The 21247-nt window shown below is 32.0% G+C and overlaps 1 protein-coding gene across 1 annotated transcript in view; it reads left to right on the plus strand.

Moving 5' to 3' along the window:
• Nucleotides 1-21247, plus strand: part of LOC145293037 (nuclear receptor coactivator 4-like) — a 39888-nt gene extending 18641 nt beyond the window's left edge. Inside the window, exons 2-7 of the mRNA XM_080139338.1 lie at nt 361-517; nt 6710-6921; nt 11603-11840; nt 14579-14876; nt 15957-16180; nt 19081-21247. Coding sequence (XP_079995464.1) covers nt 413-517; nt 6710-6921; nt 11603-11840; nt 14579-14876; nt 15957-16180; nt 19081-19755 — 1752 coding nt within the window. The 5' untranslated portion in view covers nt 361-412 and the 3' untranslated portion in view covers nt 19756-21247. The remainder of the gene's footprint in view (nt 1-360; nt 518-6709; nt 6922-11602; nt 11841-14578; nt 14877-15956; nt 16181-19080) is intronic.

Below are 21247 nucleotides of genomic sequence, written 5' to 3' on the forward strand. Positions count from 1 at the left end.
GAATTATCACTTATCAAGGCTCGGAGGCTACTCAAGGATAAGGGTTAATGGGTATACATTAGTCAATGTGATTATAACATAGTAAACATAAGTAGTGGAAGTTTTGTAAGTTGGATTACTTAAGGGGACGGTTTATCCAGAACTTGTTTACATTGGACTTGAAGACAATCAGATTAGTCAGCTGGAAAGCAGGATAATGGAAGAGAGTTCCATAGGGGTGCAGTTACCATAAAAAAAAAAAAAAATTACTGATAAAGCAATAAACATGTCCTCTTTTTATGATCATAATTACCAAATTTTAATGGAAACCTTTTCTTTTCTTATTTTCAAATTTGAATTTTTTATTTTTATTTTTAAAAGGTTCCATTTTGGTGTTGAATCCATCCATCTTAGGTGAGTGACTTTGAACCAAATGGATACCTCAGAGATGAAGATACGTCAACGGATGGAGGCTACCGAAGAGAAATTAATCCTGTTGGAGAATGCTAAACGTCGTCTCTATCAAAATTCTTCAGAGGTAAGTCTTAAGTGATTTAATGAAAACCTGTTGAAGAGAAAGCAAGATCTTTCAAATATCCATTAAGGTAGTTTCTTAACCTTTTTGTATACTAGAAATTACTACACATTTAAAGATGGTGCTCTGACAATGATAACAAGAATTAATGTAACTTTTCATAGAATATAAGATTTGTCTTGATAGAATATATCATGACTAGGGCTGTGACAAGAGAATATTCTTATTGTTTTGAATCTCAAGTATATATCAAACACACAGTTAATCGATCGAGAATCACATCATTCTATCTAAAAAAAAAAAAACATAAGATATTAACTGATATATACACTCGAGTCAAAATAATAAAAAGAATATTCTCTTGTCATAGCCCTAGTCATGACTAGTGATGGGACGATTCTAATATATTTCCTTATTACAATAGAATTACTTTCTTTGTTTTTTGTTTTTTTTTTTTACTAGGAAGTTACCGCTTATCAAGGGTAGAAGCTACTCTAGGATAAGGGTTAATCAGAGCTGGGTGAGACAACACCGTAATGATCGGTAATGATGGAAATTGGGTAGAAATTGATTAGTTGAGAGTAGCTCAACAAGAACTTGTTTACATTGGACTTGAAAATGGTCATGTTATAGTCAGCTGGGAAGCAACACTGCAGTATTGTTCCACAGATGAGCTGTTCTAGGAAAGAAACTTTACTCATGTAATTTTCATTGAGTTTTAAGCACAGATAGGGAATAAGAGTATTTGTTTATAGGAGTTTGTCACATGGACCTCTGGCACAAACACACAGCCTATGATATTATTATACCATCTTTGAACAGAACAGATACTACACTTTTATTATAGACCAAAGATTAAGAAAGAATATTTTAGATTAGTGAACATTAGATTGTCTTTGTGTATTATATATGATGGAAATAAAAACTCTATTATCTATATATTAGTAGAATAGTGTGTGTGTGTCACACTTACATCTGAGTGACTGTCGTTTTTATGGACTTTCATTTCTTGTAATAAATAATTTTACTAAGAAGTCTTCATAAGTTTCGGTTTCAATTATAGCTGGAGGAACTCAAGTTATATATATACTAGCAAAAGTACCCGTCGTTGACTGGGTTCAGAAACAGCCTACAGAAAATGGACTCAGATTTATGAAAGTACTAGCGGGAGGTACCCGGCGTTGCCCGGGTGTTTCGAGGTGTGTGTGCTCGGGTGGGGGTAATCAAAAAATATTAAATATTAAAATGTTAAAACTTTAAAAAATCAGAAAAAAAAAAAAAACTAACGTAAGGCAAACGAATGATGTTAAATGTAAAAATCGGAAAAACAAAGAAGGAAAACAGAAAAACGAACGTTAAAACTTCTAAAAACCAAAATGGCTTAAATAAATGTGAAAAATGGCTTAAATAACCCTGTTTCAGTATTAAAATTCAAAAAAATTGTAAAAAAAAAAAAAAAAAAAGACTCCTCACACCACGATTCGAACCCAAAACCTTTAGATAATGACACCGCCCTCTAAGCGACTGAGCTAAGATGACGTTGACAAAATTGGGTCGTTTTTTTTTTTTTTTTTAAATATTTAAACTAAATCATGTCCGACATCATTTGCGCATGTGTAGAACCGAATTTGTCATGAGGGGACGGTTTTTGCTGACCCCTCCCTGTAGAAAACTGATGATTTTAGGGTGAAGGAATCAAATGTTTTTGGCCAATTTTTCAATATTTGTCGGGCGAAGGTTGGAACTTTAAAATGATATCTCGTGAAAATCCGTGACCTGTGTCGAAAGTTTTTGCAAGACATACAAACACACATACACACATACATACATTTTCGCTTTTATATATATATATATATATATACATATATATATATATATATATATATATATATATAATATATAGATAGATGATAGGTTATGAAAAGGAAGGGTTGTAAAGAGATAGCTTCGAATTTGGGGGTATCAAAACCAAAGCAAAATATGATGAAAGTAAAAATAAAATTGACAAACCCCATAATTTATTATACCATACCTGTTCATACTGAAACACTTATCACAATATTCTGTGGATCTACATTAAAAAACCTTGTTAAAATTTGTGACATATTTCCATTCTATGGAGGTCAGGCGTGAACAAACACCCCATAATTTTATTATACCATATTTCTTCAAACTGAAACATAATTATCAAAGTATACTTACGCAGATAGATATGAAGTCTTTATTAAAGTTTGTGCCTATTTCCATTCTATGGAAGCCAGGCGCGAACGCAGACCCCACAATTTTATTATACCATCCCTATTTAGGTTAAAACATACTTATCAAAGTATTCTTATATACATCTATATCAAAACACTTGTAAACGTTTTTTTTTTTTTAATTTTTAAATTTTTTATTTCCATACTTTGTGGACCAGGCGCGAACGCAGACCCCACAATTTTAATGAACCACCGTTCTGCCAGATCAAACATACCCATTCCTGTGTCTCGATACATCTTCTATCATTATATGTAATCAGTTTTTTAAAATAGTCAACCATATAGGAACCTATTCATGACCAGACGCACACACACACACACAGACGTTCAGCTTTATATTATAGATATATATTTTTCATAAGTTTCAGTTTCGAATCCACCTGATTTTTTAAATTGCAACTTTATAAAAATCGATAGAACATTAACTATAATAAAATATATGAAATCTGCTAGAATTAAAATATCATATTTAAGTGTACTTTACGATCGTGCTACATCGGGAGTCTCTGCTAGCTTAGATAAATACTTTTGCAGTTTAGCAAAAAAGCTACAATAATATCAGAGCATCTCCATTTGCACTGAACATCTACAGAATGCCAACATATATTACATAGTAATAGCAATACACATGAAAAAATTTAAATGGCTTAAAATATTTCGATATTGGTATATATATAGAAAGAGCTTGATAAGCTAAAAAAGAATCTTTTAAAAAATTTTAAAATCCAATTAAAATTAAGGAAGTTATGACTATTTTTATACCTTGCACGTTTGGATATCTTTCTCTCTTTAAGATCATATGCGTTTTGTCACATTTTTTACACTACTTTTTCAGTAAAAATGTCATATCTTTGTTAAAACACAAGGCTAAGCAATGAAATTTACTATATAAGTGTATTTTTGTGCAAGGAATCCGAATATGCTACTGAAAATCTCCAGAAATGAATGATTTCCAAATAATCTACAATAAATGCACATAAATATGCTGCAATTCTTTAAAAATGCCATGTATCTATGTATCTAGAAAAGGAGTTAGAGAATTCAAAGTTGAATTGTAATGCATTTTATGTGCCAAAAACTGAAATCAAAATCTAGGACTGGTTAAAAATGAATATATTGCAATATTTCTTTGTTATATTGTAGATTAATACCTTCCATCACACTCCTCCCCATCTGACCACCTATCCAAAATATGTGATTCTATCTTTATAGACAATTATGTGAGAACACTTTGAAAAACTTTAATAAAAGATAAACAAAAATTATTTTAGAATTTAATGTATTTCTCATTTTGAATAATTCCAACGTTTTAGGGCAGTTACCCCCTCCCTTTTTTTTCCTATGATAGATAAATCCTTTTTTTTTCTAAAAGGCAATTATGTGTGGTTTTAAGAGGGTCTTTGTGCAATTATAAGAAGGGTTAATGCTAGGGCTAAGGAAAAGTATGTGTGAACATCCTGGAGACTTGATAGAAACAAAATTAAAACAATTTTAGAATTTAGAATGAGGGTTGGTTTCACATAAATGTAAAATAATTCACCATTTCAAGACCATCCTAGCGTTTTAGGACAGTTGACCAATTTACTTTTTTTTTTGTATGGGAGATTAATCATGTTCACTTTTTTTAAACGTTTTTTTTTTTACGTTTTTTTTTTTTTTTTTTTTTTTTTTTTTTTTTTTTTTTTTAATGCTTATATAAGCTTACAGAGGAAGTTTTAGTGGGGAGCTCTGCCACTTGTACTTAGTGTTATTTTTAAGGCTAAAGGTTTTGGAAGGAGGCTTGCCACTCGTACCAAGGGTTAGACATAGGATTAAGTGTGTTTTTTTGATACCCATTGTGAAACTTTACAAGAATTATGACAAACAGACAAAAATAAATGTCACTCTAATAGAAAACATGACGCTTGGAAAAATATCAAATATTTTTTTGTCCCATCTATTTAAATATAAAAATAGAAACATTTTGCTAAAGCTGACAAATTGTTAAAAAAATTTTAATTTTATTTTGATTTTTAATTACATTTTATGTCTTTTTCTACAGTTTTTATTTCTTAACTGAGCACCTCCTACAAATATTTAAATATTGATTTTTTTTTTTTTTTTTTTTAAATTTTATTTTTAATAATCGGGTAGATTAGTTTCCATTCAATAATAGTTCACTGAAAACATTTTTTAAAAGATGAAAATTAGAAGTGTGTACCACTCGTACACGTGAACTAAAACAATTTCACATCTTGGGGTGTTCAAATATTTAAAAAAATTTGACTACTACCCAATATTTTAAAATATTTTTGTGGCTGAAAACAAAATAGCTCTAACTAAATATGTAAGAAATTTTTTTTATAACCAGATTTTCAATTAAAAAAAAAAAAAATCGATCTGGATTAAAAATGAACAACAAAAACAAAACGCCTGTTTACGCCATACTATCGCTGCTGCTATTACTAATACATCAATCTAGATTCAAATTCATAACGATTTTTTTTTTTTTTTTTTTTTTTTTCGGATATCATGTTTTTAGATTGCTACGTACCACTAGAGAAAACACTGTCCAATTATCTTTTTAACAAATAAACATAGTAAAAAGATTGTTTTATTTAATAGTGAGCTTTTTTTTTTTCCAAAATTTCCAATACCCGTCATTTTGAAATTTTTTTTTTTTTTTTTTTTTTTTTTTTTTTAACACAACAAAAAAAACTAGTGATTAAATGAACTTCGGACACTCGAAGCTATTAAAAATGACATCTCTTGTGGCTGATTTCCAAATTTTATAAAAAAATTCTTAACAGAGACACGATACAAGTGTTTACAAACCGGGGGGGGGGTTGCAAAATCTTACCAAAAACACTGTTTTATGATGTTCACATTTTTATCACTTCATTTACTTAAAACTCTGAAAAATATATAATGTACATTATTATTTACTAATTCATTTGAAAGTATATTTATTTCCAAACAAAACCGTGGTATTTTGAAGATTTAAGTGCTTTGGTTTGTAAAGTATGACAATTTTAGCAGAAACCCTTTGAAATCTGTGATTAATCAAAGCGTTTTATTGGTCATGTGTATTGCTAATATGAATGAGTCCACTGCAGAATTTCCGCAGGTCCTGCTAGTATATATAAAAATATTAAAAACTTTAAGCATAAAATGATTCAGCATTAAATAACACGAAAATGGTTGATATGCCGTAAAATAATTAACTAAGACAAAAGAAAGATGGTTTATTTATTTATTTTTTTTTTTATCAGTAGGTCATTATGATTGGCAACCAAGGAAAGAGTCTATTGGGTACGTCTACAAAGTGTGATATATAGAAGTGAAGATTGAGGACATGCATTGCATGGAAAGAAATGTGAGGATGATATGAATGTGTAATGAGTTTTAAAGACAGGCTTAGATCTGATAGTCTCATCATCATCATTGTAGCCTTGAACCCCTGGAAAGGTATAGGCCATCCACAACAGCCCACCAGCATCCACGGTCCTGGTCAGCCTCTTTTCCATTTCCCCTGAAGGTTCCAGGTCAGGGCCTGGCATGTGATGTTTGTTGGTTGTTTCCTCAGGGTGTACCCAATCCGTCCTATTTTCTTCTAATCTCTTCCTCTGCTGGTATTTGGTTGGTTCTGGACAGTATGAAGTAGACTTTGCTGATATGATCATATTGAAAGACTGGATAAGTTTTTTTGGTTAGATGTAGAGCAGTTGAGGTAGTAGGGTCAGTTGGCAGATGAAGGAAAACATGGGAGGAAGTGATAAGGAGAGATTTGAAAGAAAGAGCATTAAATAAAAATCTGGCCAGAGGTAGTTTGGAAGTCAATTTCTAAAATTAAAAAAAAAGTCATTCAGTACATAACTGCACATAAAACCAATGTTAAAGCGAATATTATTACAATCGTGATAATGTCTTTTGTTTTTTATTTTTGCTCTTTATTTAGGTCAAATCTCAGATCCATTCCCAGATGAGTCGTCTCTTGGAAGCTCTTCGTAACAGAGAGGTCCAATTGTTGAACCAAGTTGATCATATGCAAACGCAAAGGGAGGAAGCTTTGCATAAGCAGCATGCTGTACTTAGCCGAACTCTCGGTCAGTTACAGCGTGCTGTCGTCTCATCTGAAGAAGAGGACAAAAATCTTGAAAGCTTTGAAAGGTAAGCTTCGTCATTTTTTCCATCAAATATTATGTTTTCATCGATAAGGAATCAATAAGCCAAATGTCTTTTCATGCGTGTAGGATTTACAGTCTTTTTGTTCTCTTCATCGCTTCATGTGTTTCCATGATCGTCTTGTCTGTTTCACCCAAATAAAACTTCTCATGCTGAAAAGACACAAGGAGATGTTTGCTGAACTTCAAGGTTTTATTAAAAAGAATGGACATGAGGAGAGAGAGAGACTAATCTATATAATTATAAAACTCTGTGAACCTTGCTTGCTTGCTTCTTGTCTTTGACAATCAGGCAATTCCATCTTTTAAAAAAGGAAAGACAAGTGAATTTATATGCGTATGGGCGTGGTTCAGAGGCTAAGGAATGGGAGTAGAGAGTTGTACATCTTGGTTTCAATTCTAGCTGATGGCACCCAAGTCATATATTTTAGTTTTGATCTCATTACTATATATTAGATTTAATATAATAATCGATAGAGAATTGTCTCAATAATAATAAATACATGCATAGAATTAAAATATATTTAAGCATATCTTATGACTGGACAACATCAGGCGGCCTGCTAGTAACTAATACTTATTTCCTTCTAACTTAAGGAAGGTCCTAGATATGACCTTAAACTATATCCGATGGTGAGGCCACAGCTTGCGGGTTTTGTGGAGTGTGGAGTCACCCTTTAATTGCCATTGCTCCCAGGTCCACTCTGACCCGGAGTGGTAGTACCTGTTAGGGTCCCAACTATGGGTTAAATAGAAACTGACTTGAAAAAAAAAAACAAATATATTCTATTAAAAAAACTTTTCTTCAAAATCACTGAATTCGGCATTAAATAACCTGAAATAGGTTGATATGCCGTAAAACAAAAACAACTACCCAACCAACTTAAGGAAATTTATTTATTTCTTTTTTTTACATGGTGGTCACCACTTATCAAGGCCCGGAGGCCACTCAGGGATAAGGGTTATTGCGTGTACAGTAATCAATGGGATAGTATCGTAGTAATCGTTAGCATTGGAGATTTAATAAAGTGTCTTACTTAAGGAGGCGGTTTATCAGGAATTTGTTTATGTTGGACTTGAAGACATCCAAGTTGTAGTCAGGTGGGAAACAGGCACACGGAAGAGAGTTCCACAGTTGTGCACTTCTAAGAAAGAAGCTTTGTTCATGGAATCTATGTTTTGATTTAGGCACAGATAAAGAGTGGGGAAAATTATTGACAGTGGTTTCAGCTAGACTGGTGTTTATCGTGAAAGATTGGCGAGGGGGACCAGAAATTGGAGCTCAGACGCACACTTGCCATGAAAATAACGATAAAACAAAGACAAGCTCGCAACGTCTCTTCTGTGGGAGAGAAGTTGCAAGGAAGAGAAAAGGGCATCTACCATTAAGCCACAAAGTCTATTTTGTACTCTGTCAAGGCAGGATAGGCTGTTTTTAGAATTTAGTAATGCTGACGACAAGCATCAAGGCCTTTGTCCATTTAGATTATTTGTGTATTGTTTAGACATGTCTTATTCGCATGCTTCCAATGGAGGGATTGAACTGAAAAATCTCTCGTTCGAAAACGTGATGTCATATTCTCATATCATTTTACTATGTTTTGTCAACATAGTTTGACCTCTTTCCCTTGGTTTATCACTTATCTTTCATTAAACCCTGCCGTGGTTCTGTCTTATTATGATCTGGCTTATTATATGCACCAAGAGTGGCCTTCATCCAAATTTACATTGGCTAACTTAATCGCTACTTACTGGTGTTGGGTCTCTACTTTGTAATATGCTGCAATTCTTTGATTCATTAGATGATGCGTGAGAAATCAAAACTATTTCTATTTCGATGATTGTATAAGATTGTGTTTTTGAATTTAAGATGTGAATTATGTAGATCATTAGGAGTACTTTTCCCATGTTTGTAATATTCATAGCAGTTCACGTTACAACTGTTGTGTGTAAGCTGCTATGATTCAAGGCATGGAGCAGGCCACGGAAGAAACCACCTTGCTCCTGCAACAACCAGGATTAGAACATCAGCTTGTTTTGATCTTGGCTTGAAATATTTGCTTGTCTAGTCACATTGAAAAGATGTGATGCAGAAAAGCAATCTTTAGGTCACACAGCCATCATAAGAGTTAAAGGTTTAGGAAGGAGTTAGTCGAACACGTAAGAATACTAGGAGTTAGGCACATTTCTTAATCTCTTTAAACTCAACAGTTTGAATATTGGAAAACTTGAGGAAGTCAGAAATTTTGAAATTCTAGAAGACAGGCGGAGTTTTTGGAATCCAACTTTATACTTTCCGACTCTGCAACATTGGTCAATATCTAAGGGTCTACCTCTTCATGACTTGTCCTTCAGACTCTTGTCTCTATATAAATAAAATGAACTCATTTTTTCCTGTCTGATTTTGACATTAATAGGATTAAAAATTAAGATATTTCATGCAAATATAATATGCACAAACGGCAGAACAATATCTGAGGTGTGTTATAGGCTTATTATTTCTCAAATTCCTCGATAATCTTAGATTTCTATACTTTTTCTGCTGAGAAGTCACGGCCAAAATCAGTTAAGATCAATGGAAGTGGTAAAATATTTTCTCTCTAATAAATTCCTCCTCCCCCTGCCACCACTTAACACCGTTTGGGGATCGTTCACAAGGAACAATTGAGAAGAGAACACCGGTTTGGTTTCGTAGTTCTTTCATGTGAAGTTATTTAAAATCACTAAACTAAGCTGCAGTGCTCTGTGGCGTAGTGGTTAGCGTGCTGGACAATTCACATTATATTTTCACGTTCGCGCCGACCTACTGTAGTCGTTTTTTTTTGTTTTTTTTTCCTAAACAACTGGAATGGACTTTTCTTGGTGGCCGAACTGTTAACGTTGCAGATGTTTTTTTTTTTTTTTTCACACTTTATTTTCCTACTTTTACTCATGACTCCGGGTTTGATCCTTCCTACTTACCTACCATAACATTTTTTAAAACTCCCCCCCCCCCCCCGTCCCAGAAACAAACACTCGGGCAACGCCGGGTACTCCCGCTAGTATTTAAATAAATAAACCATCTTAGGCATCATCATCAGCATCACCACCTAGCTACAAATTTTGAGATCACAAAACAACTGCAACAGTTCATTGTTTCTTAAAATGGCAGCATATAACTTCAACAGATCTGAATGAATGAATTCTGTAGGTACACTCCTATCGTTTTGTCTTAATTACCCAAATCGGAACGTGCTGCAAACTCATTCTTCTCTACCAATTTCTTTTAAAGAATGGACTTTGATGGTTCAGCTATGTTGTGCATTGCAATCCAGGAGTTAATTCACAAAGTAAAATCTCCAGAACCATTCCAAGTTTTGCAAAGATGGTTGGGAGGCCAGCTGAAGACCGTGGTTGCACACCATCATAGCAGATGTTAAACCTATTTCTGGTCCACAGGTCTACTGTGTTTGCTGATCTTGGGACTGACTGCCTCTCAACCGCTACAGACCATCATGCCTGGTTTGCATTTATCCAGGACACTATGCCCTTTAAGAGGAACTGGCTCAATCCATCCTGGGTGAATGTCACCTTAAGTACCAGTAAATAAACAAGTATAACCTCCATGCTTTTGTGAACATTTAGAAAATAATACTAAGAAGATGGTTATTTTAAATGGGAGACAAGATTCTTACTGGAACAAGTAATATCTAGTTCAAATAATGACATGCCACTGAAATGGATTTTTCTGTGGAAAATTGATTCTAATCCTAAAATTATATTCTTTCCTTTGATGTCAACTTGAATTTCATGAGGTGTAAAAGATTTTGAGATGAGATAATTGAACGTACAGGATGATATGCATATGATATATGAATATCATTTGTATGGATAAGTTGGTGGACTTTGAGAAAGGGGATATTCTAGCTGGACAGAGAAGATTTAACACAGGCGAGACGGACAGAATAAAACTCTTGTTAGTATTTTCCTAAGGATCTTCCAGGTCCAGAAAATGTATATCGTTGCATAAAATATGCACAGTTGCATAACCTTGGATGCACTATTTTTCATCATAACATAAGTGAATATCATATCAATATATATTCTTAAAATTCTAAAAATTATGGAGAATAAAATTATGGAAAATAAATTGAATATCAGGATTTCTTACAGTTTCTTTGAACAACTTTTGGTTTTGGCTACACACTTGTAAACATGTTTCAGTTCAAGCTTGCCATCAACTGAACTCCTTCAGACTACATTCTAAGCATGAAGGCAGAAATGAAAACCAAAATAACTCCACACTAAAAACAAAAGTTAAGCAGATTACTGCAAATGTGTAGCCAAAATGTTTGTATAAATAATAATTTATACTAAATATTTTTTAAAGTATATCGTCAAATTTTATAAAAATTGTTATGAAATATCTTTTTTGGCAAAAATCTAGGTTGAATTGATTGAAGTGTTTTGAAGTTTGAAAAAATGTGATTTTCATTCGTTTGTACTTCAGTTTGAAATAACGTTTCCATTGTTCTGACATCTGTTTGAAAAATAGCATTTTCACTGGGTTTTCATTGCTAAAACTTCAAATTGATTAAACATACCTTAGTATAACTGCTTGTTTTGTGTCATCTTTATAATTTCCATTTTCCTTTTTATAATTTCCATTTTCTTGTTTTAAATCTAAGGTTGAGTTTAAATGATGTCCTACCAGAGGAAATTCCATACATGACTTTCAAGCCGACCCCAATTGGTTTAAATGACCTCATGATGAATTTTGGTAAGATTACTGCCAACGGGGTTCCCTTGCCAGACAACCGTTCTGCCAGTCTCCCAAAGCAATTTGAAGATTATGGTGACGCTGAACACCATGTGCTCTACAAGACCGTTGAAAAAATCCAACAAGGCCTTAATTCAGAAAAAAAGGTAATGGAATTTTTCATTTTCATATGAATGCAATCAAATAATTTCAGTTTTAATATTATAAACCATTAGATGGACCCGACGTTGCCTGGGTGTCAAAAATTCGCTGAAAGACTTCAAAATTTATGTTTATTATAATAGTACAGCAAATAGATGAATAAATACAATTGCTCCAAACCTACAATTTTGAAATTCATAAAAAAATATAAAATTATTGCTATTTTTATAAATTTTTAAAATTTATTTTGTTAAACTTTAACATATTATATATTAGCAATTAATATTAATATTATCTTTTTGCCTCTTTTTTTTTATGCCGAACGCAAACTATCTGACTACTCAGATTTTACTTCCGGTTTTGACAACTCTGACCACGGAATCTATCTATGAGCTTTATTAGTACTTCCCACTAAAAACTTATTATTAAATAAGCAAACAATTTCTTAGTTACAATTTATTATTCGAACGATACCGTGAAGTTGCTTGCATTTCACTAAAAAAAAAATAAAACGCGCTAAACGTCCGATTAAGATTATATTTTGTTTTGCATTTCTTCTGTAAGACACACACTGCGAGACTACCGAGTTCTTACTTCCGGTTTGGATGACTCCAACCGACGAATCTTACTATGAGCTTCATTTATTACTGCTTTCAACTACACAAATTTTTGGAAATCAACATCTCCTTTTTTTTACAAATTACTATTACAACGCAACCATATCGTGAAATTACTTGCATTACACTTGAAAATCAAAAACAATAACAAACTACACAACTACTCCGTTTTTACTTCCGGTTTGGACGACTCTAACCGACGATTCTAACTATGAGCAATTTATTATTTAACTTTATTAATTACATATTTAGATCATGTCATTACTTGCATTCAAATTGAAAAACAAAATAAAGAACCAGATAAAGGTCCGATTAAGATCAGAAAAATATGATTGCTTTTTCTTTAATAAAGAATTCCGTACGTGTTTAAATTAACATTTCTGAATGCTTCTTCTTCATTAACGAAATTACATTTGCTACATACTGACTTTCCCACAACCTTTTCGTATCTGTGTTTAGTAAGACAAACCCTTTCGATTTTAATGTACCGTTTAGTCCGGTCGAAAAACGGTCTTTAGCTTTCAAACATACAACAGCTGGCGGACACCATTCGTTACGCTAAGTTCGTGAAAGTCAGTTCAAACTAAAAAAACTCTGACACTGTTTTCTTCTCTAAATATAAACATACACACTGTGTTCTTCGTGATGATTAAACATTTTACATTAAATAAAAACGCTAAAATATCAGACCATTATGTACTGCAAGAGTACCACTTCTTATAGTTTCACTTTATTTATTTTTTTTTTTTGTCGATTGCTGTACTAAAAATATAAGAACCATGTATTTTCTCTTTTTATTAGAATTTTTTTATTACACCAAATTGAGCCACAGCAATGCATGGCAGGGTAAAGCCAGTATATAGATAAAATGTCTCATGACAGGTTCATAATAGTGAGACATTTCAAGTTCATTTAAAAAAAAAATCCTGTTAAACGAAAATGGAATGAAAATAACTTACACAATTTTTGAAGCTGAGAAAAGTTTTAATCTCACCTGGGTTGCTGAGTCAGCAGTTTTGAAAGGAGTCGGTCTGATTTTTTTTTTTTTTTTTTTTTTTTTGATCTCCTTAGAACCAAATTTAAATATTGGAAGACTTTTAAAATAAAGAATCGGCATCAGATATTTAGAAATCTTGAGTGACCTTAGATCTCAGGGTTGTGAAATTAAATCTACTATTAGATGTTTTGTTTTTTGTTTGTTTTTTTTGTTCTTTTTAAACAGGATCAAATTAATATAACCATTGTGTAATTTAATTATGGCTTCAATTTTATTAAAATCTAGGTACTTGTACAGTTTAATCAAGACATTAAAAAATGAAAATCTTGAAAAAAAGGTTATATTGTACGTATCCATTTTGGACTGAAGATCTCCAAAAAAAAGAAAAAAAATTTCATTTAATTTGATCGAGTATTTAAAAAAATTTTTTTTTATGACAACACATTGAAGGTAGCCATCTTTTTAATTTTTTGAACACGCCACGGGGAGATAACTCCATTTAAAGCGCCGACACTTCCTCCTCATCTTTAATACTAGCTTTTCTTCCTAAAAATCTAAACATGACTACATTTTGCTCGGTATCATAACAAATTGTTTTTTCGCTATAAAAAAAAAAAAAAACTACTTGATGAAATTAAGTAAAAAAAATATTTTTGAAGAACTTCATTCCATAACGGATACATACAATATAACCTTTTTTTTTTTTCGATATTTTCATTTTTTTTAATGTCTTGGTTAAACTGTATAAGTACCAAAATCTAAAGTAAAACGATTTCACTCTGTGTTTTTGTATTTTCATAAAAAGTTAGATCTTTATGCATTAAACACTTGTGTAACAATATTCATTTCTCTACCGAACAAACATTGTCATGAATACATCATATCGATTTATAATAATGAAGCATTCTTTCATAATGCATCACTATTAAAGGGTATTGTTTTGCTATTAAATAATTAAAAAGTCCTTAAAACAAATTTAAGAAAGGCACTTGCATTTATTAAATAAACTATTAAACGTGATTATAAAACGGACAATCCAAAACCAACTATTTTTTAATTGAAAAAAAATATATTTAAAAGTTTTTATTTACAAATTTGTGTTAAATGACTTTTTTGTTTATATTTCCAGATTTATGTTAAAATCCCGCGACTTACAAGTGCTTCAAACAGTGAATGGTTGGCCAAACAGAAATCCACAACTACAACTCCATCCTTGGTTGGGAAATGCGTGTTTTCTCCATTTAAAGAGAGCAAATCTGATTGCTGGCTGGCTAAGACTTCATCTCCCTCACCAACAGTCACCCCAGTCTATCTGCCTCAGATGGCCAAGAATACCAGCATCCAACATTGGTTGCATCAGATCAAGCAAAATCCTGCCAATGAAGAAGATGGGTTTGAAATGCTGGATAAAGTTGATTTTTGCAGTGGTAAGTGCTTGCAATTTAAACCATGAATCAAAAACTCATCTTTGACATGCGGCTTTTATTTAAAAAAAAAAAACTAAAATGCGCACACACACAGTATTGCGATTTCATGAATCTGCTCATGGTTTAGTTTTCTATTGGAATATTTTCCGATAAATATATCTAATGGAACTTCTGTGTAATATGCACTTTTTGCTTGAAGCAGCAAAATAGTACTAAGATATAATAATGTGAGTTGTATTTCTGTTTCCGTATAATGTGTGTGTGTGTAATATATAATTAAGTCCAAATGTATTGAACTAAAAACCCAATATTTTTTTAGGTATTTTTACAGTTTAATCAAGACATTAAAAAATGAAAATATTAAAAAAAAAAAAAAAAAAAAAAAATTCAATCAAATTGAGATCTTCAGGCCAAAACGAATACATACATTATCACTTTTTTTTTTTTTTTTAAGTGATAATGTATGTATTCGTTTTGGCCTGAAGATCTCAATTTGATTGAATTTTTTTTTTTTTTTTTTTTTTTTTTTTTTTTTTTTTTTTTTTTACAATGGAAAAACACATTTTTATGATAGCGCATTGAAGGTAGCCATTTTTGAATTTTTTTGAAAATGCCACGGAGAGATAACTCAGTTTAAAGCGCCGACACTCCTTCCCCAGCTAAAATTTCAAGTGTTTAGACCCAAAATTGGCGGAGGATTTTGGTAGTGTTTTCAATGGTCAAATCGTTGAACTTGGACCCCTTGATAGCCAAATTTCTGGTCGAAAACCGATTAAAAAGATTTTTCCCAAATTGCAATACCCCTTATGTTAAATCTTGAGTCTGTAGACTGAAAATCGACAGTATTTTTGTAGTGAATGTACACACTCACAATTTCACTTTTTTAGATATATAGATTACTGAGCTATTTACTTTAAAATATTTATGACAGTCTGGCTGTTAATTCTAAAAATTGATCTATAAAAATAAATAGGACTTTGTTTCTTTTTTTCTTTTTTTTTTCATATTTCATGACATTGTGATTAAGCCTTAAATTTTTTACTAATTTATTTTTTAAAATTTTATATTTTTATTTTTTAGATGGAGATACTGACTCAATTGAAATTGTGTCTTCCAGTCCACCAAGTACCTTTCATACACCGCAATATAAAATTGCTGGCGATAAGAGAAGCCATGATGTCGACAACAGTCAGTGGTTGTCTGCTAAGCGTAAAGTGGTTGCCATTGAAAAACCAGCCAATTTACCAACGTTCTCCTACTTTAAAAAGCTGGCTGCACAGGACAACAGCATTTGGCTGGCAAAGGTACACATATTCTTTGAATGACAATATTTTTTCTTATATGCCATCTTCATGTTCAGTGTTTGGAAATGTTTCTTTCGTTGTTTTCACATGTATTAGGGATTTATTTTCATCTTCTGGATTGGTGCAACTTTCGCAAAATTTCGGCTCTTCCTCAACCCACTACCACCACTCCCTCAAGTACTCTGTGTATTCTATCTCATACAGCTCAATGTCCTATTCAGTTTAATATTAGTTTTACATGTATTGGATGGTTTGTAGAAATGAACCTATCTCTGGTAAGGTCTTTAATTATCCCTGTTGGTCTCCAGTCCATCCATTGTTTCTCCCCATGTTTTTCTTGATCTTTTTCTGTGAACTGACTCTATTACATTAACTGTTCTACATCTACTAACCGAAATATTCTCATCTCTTGCCATGGTCATACCATAAAAATCTTTTTGTTCTGCACACATTTTATCTGAGTTCGTCAGATCTAAGCCTCCTCTTAAGGAAATGATTTCCAAACGAACCCAGTCACATTTCATAAAGTTGTAATATATATAAGCAAAAATGTTTGTATGTTTCGCAAAAACTTTCAACGCAGGTGACGGATCCTGACCATTTCGGTATCGTTTTAAACCTCGGCTCTTTGAATGACAAATATCGAAAAACATTCATTCCTTCACTTTTTTGTACAAAGAGGGGGCATTTTTTGCGTCAACATTTTTCAGTTATCGTCTCCTTTTGATTGACTATGTTTAATTTCAATGCTCTTCACTTCCGCTTGCGTGATGGAGACATTGACTAAGACATTACATTTTTTTTACACTTTTCCTCCTTTGCATTATGGGTTCAAGTCTGCCTGCCTACTACCACTTTTTTTTTTTTTTTTTTTTTTTTTTAACACCTCTCTCCACCCAGGATGCCTACTGGGGTTTCCTTACTACACATCTAGAAGGGAATATAAATAAAGGAAAAACATGAGGAAAATGAACATCTCCAACCCTTGTGGATTGAGACCGAAAGATGAGAAAACCCAAATAATTAGAATATATACAATGCTTAGGTGACCTTATGTAGGAAACAATAATTAGAAAAAGAAGGGACAATCCTAGGTTTTGGAAATAATAATAGCAATTAAACATAGATTATGCAAAATATTTGTGTAACAAAAAAAGAAGTGTACTCAAGAGTAAGATTTAAAATCCACACAATATTGGAAGCAAATAGTCAAATGTAGGAATCTGCATGGAAGTTCGAAATTTCGTACGGGTTTCCAAGTTTAAAAAGATGTCCTTGAATGTTTGCATCTACATCAAACAAAACCTGAAATTAACAACAAAGATGAGAATAGTAGTTAAAATAATACAATTGTTGATTTGAAATATAAGAACAGTAAAATGTTTTCATCTAATATTTTCATTATGCATGTTTAGAGATTTGATTATTTGAATACAAGTAAAATCTAATCTTTTCAAGTTAAAATTTAGTTTTACAAATGATAATCGATGAATCCAAATGTCAGCCTCTTTTTCTCTTTAATTACACTGGGCAACAATTTTTTTTACTTTTTGAACGTTGTCTAGATTTCTACAATCCACTTAGTGTATTTTTGTACTGCTGAATCAGGAAATGGCATTCGTTTCTCTTTATCAGGTCAGGTTTTTGTGCTAAGTTTGTTTTTTGTTTTTTTTAATCAGATCTTGTGGTAAAATTCATTACATTTTTGTGGCATTATCAGCTAATTTTTGTCAACACGTATCCTAAATATGTGATATTATGAACATAGTGATAATAATACATAACACTGGATTGCCTGCCTTTTGCAGACAAATCTATATATAATTATAAAGCTCAAATGATCTTGTAACGATGTATGTAACCCACTTTCCGGTTTACAACATCTGGTTGCGCATGCGCGGCGCACTGAAACATTAACGTTATTATTTTGAAATTATTATTTAACATGGGAAGAGTGGGGTTTAAAATAACTTAAACGTAATACAGAAATGAACGATGTAAAAAAAATTAAAAAAAAAAAAGCAGATATATCAAAATTTGAATTTAACTATAAGTATTATGGTATCTGTTCAGTGCACATTTACCTATAAGTATGGCCAACCACTTATAATTCAATAACTGTAAATTTCTTTTTCAAAAATAATCAATTATAATAAACAGAACGACTCATAGAAATCTATCTATATTCTTTTTTCATTTTAACAGAAACATTTCTATGAAAGTATATTATGTCAAAAAAAAAAATTATTTTCTTTACGTCACAAGTGTCACGCTTGTACATGAATTCCATAGCTAATATAACATACTGACCCAACGGTTCACAGGTAGTCTAGTATTATATACTAGCAGGCTACCCGGCGTTGCCTGGTCGTAAAGTACACATAAATATTATATTTTTTCTACTACAGAAACTGAGACATGCGCATGCCAGTATTATGCTTTTTTCTTAACTATAAGTAAAAAAAAATAAATAAATAAATACTCAAGCCGAGATCGAAACCAAAATCTAGACAATGAATCAGGTACAATAACCATTACGCCAGCTTGACATAATCTTTACAAAAGGTTTTCAAACCTACTTATTCTTAACATAAAGAGGTTATCATGTTTCACAACCATGCATGCGCATTTGTGAAACAGTTGACAAACAGATAAAAGTTTGATGACTCAAGTACCAATTTTTCAATTTCAACCCCACTCTCACCAGCCTTTTTTTTTTTTTTCTTTTTCCTGATGAAAACAGATTAAAGTTTTTCACATGTCTGAATACCCTATATACCAAATTTCAAGTTTGTAGATCAAAAATTCAGTGAGTATTTAGGTTGAGAAGTGTCCTTACACACATTCTCACCTATATAGATCTATATAATTTTACTAATTATTTTTTTTTCTCTTTCCAGAAAAAGTCAAACAGTGTGGTGACTAAATCCAGCTGTTGTGGCGGTGGCAATATGTCAAAGAATTACGATATTGAAAATCTTGGAGATTGTGATTTTATTGACGCATTGAATAAAAATTTAAAGACGTTTTCTCCAGGCGCACGTAAACCATTACGCTCCAAGTGTGACGAAAATGTCGACTCACTTCTGCCACCGGTAAGCTCCTTGTGCATCGCAAATGAAGTCTGTGAGAAATACAGCGAGTGCTTGAGCCAACCAAGTTGTATTGAACAAAAGTGGCTCATGAAAAAACCTGACTCCTCTCCAGAGAAGAATAGCAGCAACAATTCTCTCAACAAAGTTGATGACGCTGTTTTGTTGATGAAGTCTCCAAGTCTTGTCAATGTCACGAAAGCTGATAACAAAAATAAAGAAATGACTGCACTGTTTAGTCCATTTAGAAAAAAGTCTGCAACATCTGATTGGCTGAAGAAAACTGACAAAGAAAATGTTCCTGCGAAAAATTCTCCCTTGAAGATGAAGAATGCTGGAAGCTTCTGCCAGGTGGATGATTGGCTTTTCAAACCCAACACGAAACGACAACCGGCCGCAAAGTTTATTCTGCATCAAGAGAAGGATCTAAAGAGTTGGTTGTTGAAACCAACATCTAATGATACAAACATGATACACGGATAAAAAAGAAAAAGAAAAAATATATATATGGAACTCATTTTAAGAAACAGAAGGTTGTGCTTTTGGTAAACACCACCTTAAAAAAAAAAAAAAAAAAAATTAACTCTTTTACTCCCCAAATATTTTTATTATTCATTCTAAATACTAATTCTCAGTTACTTAAGTTTTATCTGAAAACCATTTTAATTTGCAATTATTCATTTTTCTTTTTAATGGAATTATTTTTTTTTTTTTTTAATGACATTCTATTTTAATCAATGAAATAATTAGAAATTGTGTCCAGTGGTTCGAACATAATAGAAATGGTTTGAATTGTGTGACCCACTTCATAAATTTGAATTATCCTATTTGTTATTGTAAATAACCCTGAAGTCAAATTGAAATTAACATTTTTTTTTTATAAGTGACCTCAGCAAATGTTTCTTGTAAGAAATGAATCTGAAGCTATTGAAAATAATTAAAAAAGAAAAAAAGGCGTTCAATCATCATATTCCGTGTTCTCTCAGTATTGGCCATCTAAATATGATTAAAGTTGATCATACATTGTTGATAACACACACACACACACACACAGCATTTGGTAGATAATAATTTGTGGTGCATGTTATAGCTAGATATGGCAGAGAGAGAGAGAGACATGTCTGTTTGCAGTGGTTATCTTTATATCTATTACCCAACCAGTGCTTACTATTTTAGTTGGGAGAAATAGGTTCATTCCTCTCCCAGGGATGTGGACTTTAATATTCTTAAAGTCCACATTAACAACCAGTTGACCACTTCAAATTTCCTTAGCCTTTTGGCTAAAAGTAAAGTGTAGTATCTGTTCTGATAGAAAAGATTAGATGCACTGTTTGCAGTTAAGGAAAGAAATCCTTCCGGATTGAGAATTTTTTTGTCTATTTTGAGGAGCTAGATTTTCACCCACATTAATAAAGTAAAATGTCCTTGTGTTTAATTGCCCTCATGGATGTAAATAAGAACTATTCTAATATATATTTGAAAATAAAAAAATATTATGCTCAGAAAATTAAATTTTAAATTGCTATGAAAAAAAAAAATTTATAAAATAGAAATCGATTGAAGACTTTAAATTCTCAAAATTCATCCATAACTTTTTAAAAACTCCCCAAACTAAAATTCTACCAACGAAAAACTATTGGAGATGAAGTTTGGCATATATAAAAATCATTGGTAAATGTCATGAAATCATTGAGCATCTCATACTAGTTTTAAACTAATTAAATTTGTTACATTTGCAATTGCTCTCACCTAATCCTCCAAAGTGAGAGTCCGGGGTTCAATAAAGGTTTTGTTGGGTCAGGGTTTGCCACTGACTTACAGTTAGAAGTAGAATTGGAGGAGGTGCCTCTAGGATTAGTGGCAAGAAAATTTAAAAAAAAAAAAAAAAAAAATTCTGTATTAAAATATAATTTGAGGAGTTAATCCCTGAAGACTAAACTGGTTACTTTTACATTAAATTTATATGCAAAACTGA

This window comes from Euprymna scolopes, chromosome 14 (assembly GCF_053919585.1).
Source record: "Euprymna scolopes isolate OS-2025 chromosome 14, ASM5391958v1, whole genome shotgun sequence".
In the NCBI taxonomy this organism is placed as follows: Eukaryota; Metazoa; Mollusca; class Cephalopoda; order Sepiida; family Sepiolidae; genus Euprymna; species Euprymna scolopes.